This window comes from Pogona vitticeps, chromosome 12 (genome assembly GCF_051106095.1).
Source record: "Pogona vitticeps strain Pit_001003342236 chromosome 12, PviZW2.1, whole genome shotgun sequence".
Classification (NCBI taxonomy): Eukaryota; Metazoa; Chordata; class Lepidosauria; order Squamata; family Agamidae; genus Pogona; species Pogona vitticeps.
The window spans coordinates 13,707,077-13,715,541 of NC_135794.1; the positions used below are offsets into that span (position 1 = coordinate 13,707,077).

General features: G+C 42.8%; 1 protein-coding gene across 2 annotated transcripts in view; it reads left to right on the forward strand.

Annotated features, from left to right (window-relative positions):
- CALML4 (calmodulin like 4) overlaps positions 1–8,465 on the forward strand; it is a 35,656-nt gene that overhangs the window by 14,529 nt on the left and 12,662 nt on the right. Inside the window, exons 3-4 of one of the 2 annotated variants that reach the window (XM_020808141.3) lie at positions 4,460–4,600; positions 8,205–8,393. In XM_020808141.3, coding sequence (XP_020663800.2) covers positions 4,460–4,600; positions 8,205–8,393 — 330 coding nt within the window. The remainder of the gene's footprint in view (positions 1–4,459; positions 4,601–8,204; positions 8,394–8,465) is intronic. The other variant, XM_020808142.3, reaches the window with a different exon arrangement.

Sequence of the window (8,465 nt, forward strand, 5' to 3'; positions counted from 1 at the left end):
CTACGTGTTTTGTATATGCCAATAAAGGTGTGTTGTTGTTTTTTGATTAGAGCCTGAAAGAGAAAGGCAAGGGGTGGGGTGGGGCTGGAGGGTAAGATGGGAGCAAAAATTGTATGATATTGCATATAATTATTCTTGATTACTTCATGTGTCTCTTACTAAATTAGCCTTAACTTTTAATTTCCTGGTCTACTGACATTTGAGTCACCACAGACTAAGCCCTGTTCTTAAAGTGACAGTTTTTTTGTTTTTGTTTTTGTTTTTTGCTATTGTATTTCTACAATAAGGAAACTTGTGACAAGTTGTCTCACCTAATCTTACTCAGTGGCCACTGTGCTTGAATTGCTTCCTTAGGCAGTCTTTACAAGGGATTATAAATAGATTCAAATCTTCAAAATTGCTGCCAGTGGTGGTGTCAACATTCAGATTGCACTTTGCTATGTAAAGCTTGGCATCCCTTTCCCAGCTGGCAATGAAGGCAGCAATATCTGGCCATTTCCTGGCTTTTTGAATCATGGGAAAGAAGCAGAATTTCCCACATTCATAAACTGGAGGTTTTAGAGTTGAATTTCCTGTTGTTCTTTTTAAACAGGACTTTAAATATACATAAGTTGCACACAAATTCAATCAGAAATTCTCCTCTTATAGAATTACCCAATGGTAGAGGATTCCAGAAGATGAGCATACGGTCTGTACTATGGTTACTGGGTGAAGACAAAAATGAGAACAGCTTGGATGTGGCTATAGTCCCTCTGTGCTAAAATATTTTGAAGAACTGCTTTGGAGTTAAAGAAATGATGAAGCAAAGGTGTGAGTAGGCACATACAGTGGAGAAACATACACATCTTGTAATCATTTGGGCAAACTAATATTTCCGTCCCCATTCCACAGATGCAGACTAGAAAGCTATGTTCCAATTTCCAAAGTCTTTCCATGAGTTAGGCAAGCTGAGGAAGAAAAGTCACATTGGAGCAAAAGTGCTAGGGACATATCTGACCAGAGCACAAAGTGCTGACCTCTGAAGATGCCGGCCACAGAGACTGGTGAAACGTTAGGAAGAACAACCTTCAGAACACGTCCAAAGAGCCTGAAAAACCGACAACAACCATTATACTTCTGTTAATGCAGCCTAAAACAGCATTTGCCTTTTTTGTAGCCACATCACATTGCTCATTCATATTCAGCTTATAACGTACAATGACTACAAGATTCTTCTCACTTGTAGTATTGCTGAGCCAGGTACCCCTACCTTGTAATTTTGTGTTTGGTTTCTTTTTCCTAGATGCAATACTTTGCACTTATCTCTGTTAAATTTCATTCTGCTGTTTTCAGCTCAGTGCTCAAGCCTATCCAGATAATTTGAATTTTTCTTCTGTCTTCCAGGGTATTTGCTATTTCATCCAATGTTGTGTCATCTGAAAATTTGATTAGAATTCCCTGTACCCCCTGATTCAGATCATTAATAAAAATGCTGAAGAGCACCAGACCGAGGACTAAGCCCTGGGGTACTGTCGTTGTTACCTCCTCCCAGTTTGAGAGGGAGCCATTAATCATCACACTCTAAGTATAAGAGTGGTCTTATAGGCCAGATGGGCGGGGTATAAATCAAATCAAATCAAATCAAATCAATCAATCAATCAATCAATAAAGTACAGTGGTGCCCCGTATAGCGAGGTTAATCCGTTCCGGATTAACCCTCGCTATACGGAATCATCGCTAAACGGGTAGGGGAAAGGTATTGGAACGCATTAAACTTCGTTTAATGCGTTCCAATACCTTCGTTACTTACCCGTTCAGCGAGGATTCCAGGTGCCGGCAGCCATTTTCATGCCTTCGCTAAGCGAGGGCAGGGCGCGAAAACGGCTGCCGGCAGCCATTTCCGGGCTTCCGGTGGCCATTTTGGAACCGCCGATCAGCTGTTCAGCGGCTCCAAAATGGCCACCGCAATACCCGATCTTCGCAATGCGGGTTTTCCCCATTGCGAAGATCGGGTATGTTTCCGTATAGCGATCCCGAAAAAGGGATCGCTATACGGAAACATCGCTATACGGTGCACTCGTTAAGCGAGGCACCACTGTACCGTATTTTTCACCCCATAAGATGCAGCAAATTTTTAGAACAGGAAAAAATAATCTGGGAATTTCGGCCTGTTGGACCAGCGGGGATGAGAGTGGGGGAAGCCTCCAAAGGGTCCGAGAGTGCCTTACAGGACCCTTCAGAGAGGTCCTTTCTGAAGGGTCCTGGAAGGCACTCTCAGACCCTTTGGAGGCTTCCCCCACTCTCACCCCCAACAGGCCGAAATTCTCAGATTGTTTTTTTCCTGTTTTCTTCTCCTAAAAATTTGGTGTGTCTTATGGAGAGGTCCGTGTTATGGAACACACCCTAGGACCCTTTGGAGGCTCACCCAGCCCCCTCGGGGGCCAAATCACCACCTTGAGGGACTCTTCTGAAGCTCCCCAAGCCTCAAAAGAGTCCCAGAAGGTGGCAATTCTGCCCGCTCTGGCCCCATGGGGGGCAGGGTGAGCCTCCAAAGGGTCCTGGAACACACCCTAGGACCCTTTGGAGGCTCACCCTGCCCCCCCCCGCAGAGCCAGAGGGGGCAAAATTGCCACCTTCAGGGACTCTTCTGAAGCTTCCCAAGCCTCAAGAGTCCCAGATGGTGGCGATTCTGCCCCCTCTGGCCCTGGGGGAGGGGGGCAGAGTGAGCCTCCAAAGGGTCCTGGAATACACTCTAGGACCCTTTGGAGGCTCACCCAGGCCCCCTGCGGGGCCAGAGGGGGCAAAATCGCCACCTTCAGGGACTCTTCTGAAGCTTCCCAAGCCTAAAGAGTTCCTGAAGGTGGCAATTTCGCTCCATAAGACGCATACACTTTTCCCCAACTTTTTTTTTGGAAAAGTGCGTCATATGGAACGAAAAATACGGTATGTTTCTGTAGCCAACTGTGTATCCACCTGACACTTGTTCTATCCAGCCCACACTTAGTTAGTTTGCTAAACTGAATATAATGGGGCACTTTGTCAAAAGCTTTGCTGAAGTCAAGATATACCGCATTCCCTCTGTCTACCAGGCAGGTGACCTGATCAAAAAACAAGATCAGTTATTGACAAATCCATCTTGGCTTCTACTTATTACTCCATTTTTTTCTGAGTGCTTGCACAGTGACTGCTCAATAATCTATTTCAGAATTTTCCCTGGGATTAATGTTGTTGAGGGAAAGATTTCTCATCTTCATATAAAAAGCAGGTTTCAGATTTTCTCCCCCAACTCTGACCACACTTGAAGGTACTGGCTTCTGTCGTAAAAGCGAGCTTCCTAAGAAACTGCTTTTACACAGAACAGAGAGGGGTCCAGGATGATCAGTTCCTACTCAGGTAAAACCGCGTCCTTTAATTTTACCCTAGGCAACTTTTCCAGCCTTTCTCCCAAGTCTGCTCCGATTTTTAAATAAAAAACTTCCAGTCATTCTAGAATATTTACTCCTCTTTATCTTATATGTTGGACCCTAAATTGGTAGCATGCGCGTGGCCTGATTAAATAAATCAATTTTAAATTAGCCAATTAACTAGAGTAGCTTGACGGTCTATTCAAGAAGCCAACGTACAGACAAACAGCCTTTTTATATTTTATTAAAAAGATACGAGATTAATTTGAAACACATTTAGATAAGCCAATCTTTACACAAATAATCATTTCCAAATTACCCCAGCTGATACCAACAAACATTTCCTCTATAAAAACGAAAATAACAACCAATCTAACTACATTTCTAAATAGGATTTTATCTTACGGTTAATTAGAAAAATAAGAGTCCTTTAGTAGCTTTTTCTCTGCTGAAATTCATGCTGCGTTCCGGCAGTCGTCCGGGCTGTGTCTCCATCCATCTCCTCCTTCTTTGTTTTCACCCATCTTTCTTAAATTAACAAGTTATGTCCTTGTCCGATGGAGTTTAGATAAGATAAAGGTCATCTTGCCCTTCTTGACTTTTTTTTTCTTCTGCTGAAGAACTGACCTTGTACATTTTTCCTCTCTAATTAGCACCTGGACACAAGCAGATTTCTAGCTTTTTCGTTGCTGCTCTGAAATAAATCCTATGATATACAACTCTATTCTATTTTCATAATCAAATTCATGACAGCTTCCCTCTTACACCCAGGATTGCAGCTACAGACTCCTTGCCATATCTTGGGGCACTTATTAAACCAACAGCAATGTTAACATACAGAAAATAAATTGAAGTGATTTAAGGATTGAGTTATTTTGAAAAGCCCCTGCCAGTTCGGTGAAATTCATTTTTATAGCTAAAATCCGTTTTAGACATGTATCATGAGCCCGACAATTTTACATCAATTTGAATAGTGCTAAAATGCAATTGTTATGGCCAGTGTGACAGCAGTCTTAAGTCTCATGTATGTGATTGTTGGAATTAGCCTTTTCCCCTCTTTCCTTTTTTCTAAACAGAGTTCAAGGAATGTTTCTCTCTCTATGATAAGAAACAAAATGGGAAGATCAAGGCCAGTGATCTTATCATGGTGATGCGCTGCTTGGGGACAAGTCCCACCCCTGCAGAGGTGGGAAGGCATCTTCAGCTACACAAAGTTGGTTAGTAGAGAAAAAAAATGTAGAATATCAGTATTTTTACAGACATATATTTTAGAGCTATATGAGCCTGATTCCACCATTACAATACATAGCCATGTGTTTTTCTCTATAGGTTAAAGATCAGGTATGTTGGTGTTAGAGTTTTGTCAAGAGAACAAGCTGGTCATCACAAACACTCTTTTCCAACAACACAAGAGGCGACTCTATACATGGAAATCACCAGATGGGCAATATCGAAATCAGATTGATTATGCAGCCAAAGATGGAGAAGCTCTATACAGTCAGCAAAAACAAGACCTGGAGCTGACTGCAGCTCTGATCATCAGCTTCTCATAGCAAAATTCAAGCTTAAACTGAAGAGAGTAGGAAAAACCACTGGGCTACTCAGGTATAATCTAAACCAAACCACTTATGAATACACAGTGGAAGTAAAGAACAGATTTAAGGAACTTGATTTGGTGGACAGAGTGCCTGAAGAACTTTGGATAGAGGCTCGTAACAATGTACAGGAGGCAGTAACAAAAACCATCCCAAAGAAAAGGAAACACAAGAAAGTAAAGTGGCTGAGAAGAGGAGAGAGGGGAAACAAAATGCAAGGGTGATAGGAAAAGTTACAGAAAATTTAATGCAGGTTTCCAAAGAATAGCAAGGAGATACAAGATGGCCTTCTTAAATGAACAGTGCAAAGAAATAGAGGAAAATAACAGAAAAGGAAAAACCAGAGATCTGTTCAGGAAAATTGGAGATATTAGAGGAACATTTTGTGCAAAGATGGCCATGATAAAGGACAAAAATGGGAGGGACCTAACAGAAGCAGAAGACATCAAGAAGAGGTGGCAAGAATACACAGAGGAATTATATCAGAAAGATTTGGATATCCTGGCCAACCCAGACAATGTAGTTGCTGACCTTGAGCCAGACATCCTGGAGAGTGAAGTCAAGTGGGCCTTAGAAAGCCTGGCTAACAACAAGGCCAGTGGAGGTGATGGCATTCCAGTTAAACTATTTAAAATCTTGAAAGATGATGCTGTTAAGGTGCTACATTCAATATGCCAGCATGTTTGGAAAACTCAGCAGTGGCCAGAGGATTGAAAAAGATCAGTCTACATCCCAATCCCAAAGAAAGGCAGTGCCAAAGAATGCTCCAACTACCATACAATTGCACTCATTTCACATGCTAGCAAGGTTATGCTTAAAATCCTACAAGGTAGGCTTCAGCAGTATGTGGACCGAGAACTCCCAGAAGTACAAGCTGGATTCCAAAGGGGCAGAGGAACTCGAGACCAAATTGCTAACATGCCCTGGATTATGGAGAAAGCCAGAGAGTTCCAGAAAAATATCTACTTCTGCTTCATTGACTATGCAAAAGCCTTCGACTGCGTGGACCACAGCAAACTATGGCAGGTCCTTAAAGAAATGGGAGTGCCTGACCACCTTATCTATCTCCTGAGAAACCTATATGTGGGAAGGAAGCAACAGTTAGAACTGGATATGGAACAACTGATTGGTTCAAAATTGGGAAAGGAGTACAACAAGGCTGTATATTTTCCCCTGGCTTATTTAACTTATATGCAGAATACATCATGCGGAAGGCTGGACTGGACGAATCCCAAGCCAGAATTAAGATTGTCGGAAGAAATATCAACAACGTCTGATATGCAGATGATACCACTCTGATGGCACAAAGTGAGGAGGAATTAAAGAACCTCATAATAAGGGTGAAAGAAGAGAGTGCAAAAAACGGCTTGAAACTCAACATCAGAAAAACTAAGATCATGGTCACTGGTCCCATCACCTCCTGGGAAATTGAAGGGGAAGATATGGAGGCAGTGACAGATTTTACTTTCTTGGGCTCCATGATCACTGCAGATGGAGACAGCAGCCATGAAATTAAAAGACGCCTGCTTCTTAGGAGGAAAGCGATGACAAACCTTGACAGCATCTTAAAAAGCAGAGACATCGCCTTGCCAACAAAAGTCCGAACAGTCAAAGCTACGGTTTTCCCTGTCGTGATGTATGGAAGTGAGAGCTGGATCATAAAGAAAGCTGACCACCGAAGGATTGATGCCTTTGAACTGTGGTGCTGGAGGAGACTCTTGAGAGTCCCCTGGACTGCAAGGAGAACAAACCTATCTATTCTAAAGGAAATCAACCCTGAGTGCTCAATGGAAGGACATCCTGAAGCTGAGGCTCCAGTACTTTGGCCATCTCATGAGAAGACTCCTTGGAAAAGACCTTGATGTTGGGAAAGTGTGAGGGCAAGAGGAGAAGGGGATGACCGAGGATGAGATGGCTGGACAGTGCCTGCAAAGCAACCAATATGAATTTGACACAACTCTGGGAGGCAGTGGAAGACAGGAGGGCCTGGCGTGCTCTGGTTCATGGGGTCACGAAGAGTCGGACACAACTAAACGACGACAACGATGTTGTTGTTATCTTTCATATATTTTGAACCACTGCTTCCATAACCATGTGGACAAAATATGAGAATGTATGTCAGTGGTCCCCAACTTTTTTAACACTGCGGATCAGTTGGGAAAGGCAGGGCATCCCCCCATGCTCGTGCACATGCACGAAGGGGCAGGTGTGTCCTCACGCTGAGGCATGTACACCTGCACGCATGCGCAAAGGAACAGGAGGCACTCGTGCATGCGCAAAGGGGTGGGGGCACTCGGGCAGGGGCACACACACTTGCACGTTTCCATGAAGGGGCTGAGCGGTGGGGAGTGCATGCAGGGGTGGGTGGGAGATCTGTCTCCACAGCCTGGTCCAGCCCAGGCCACGGACTGGTACTGGGCCATGGACAGGGGGGTTCGGGACCCCTGCTTTATGCAATACAAATGTAGGAGGCAATAGCTTTATTTAGACCACTAGCACAAGTTTTCATAATTAAAAATCACATATTCAGTCATAAACAATATCTTGTGGAGTGAGAAAAAATTACACATGAATATCTCAACATTTTCATGGCAGACATTTGCCAAGTATACTTTTAGCTCATAGCTGCTTTCAACCAGTTAGTGTGTGTATTTAAATACTTGTATCATGTGGTTGGAATCACCCTCATCTAAATAAATATTTCGTATACTAAAAATATATAGGAAAAGGGGAAATAAAATTGTCAGAGGTGGAATAGAGGAAAGGCTATTAAAATGTTTAAAAAAGTGGGTTTGCTTTGGGGAAAATGGGGGGAAGGTTAATATAGATTCTTAAAATTGTTAAAGACAGGTATTTCTCTAAAAAAGTTAATTCAAATGTTCACACAACAAATAAACCATTTAAAGTCTGGGGTGTGAGTTAGTTCTACTGTAGTTTATATAAGATTTAAAAAGAGATTACAGAAGTCTGTCAACAATGTTGAGGTAACAGTCTGTGCATCACTAATACTAACATCTGGGGAGTAAACACAGCAGTTACTGTCACATCCAGCTTGTTGGCTTGCCGAATGCATCTTCTTGTGGCCACAGTGGGGAAAGATATTTGGAATAAGGTGGCTGCTCTTTAATCCAACATAGCAGCAGGAACATGTGTCCAATGTGACCCAGGTGGAGGGAGGTGATAATTCTGCCACATGTTGTAAGCCATTCATTTCTTTTGTTTTCAGACACTAATGCAGAACTGGACTTTTCAACTTTTCTTACCATCATGTACAAGCAAATGCAGCAAGAAGATCCTAAGAATGAAATCCTCCTAGCCATGTTAATGGCTGACAAACAGAAGACTGGATTCATCACAGTGGCAGAACTAAGGGCAAAACTGATGAACCTAGGAGAAAAGATGTCCAGGGAAGAGGGTAAGTCTTCTGCCAATGGCTCTTTGATGGGATCCTTGGATAAATTTTTCAGGTGAGGGAGGAGACTAATCT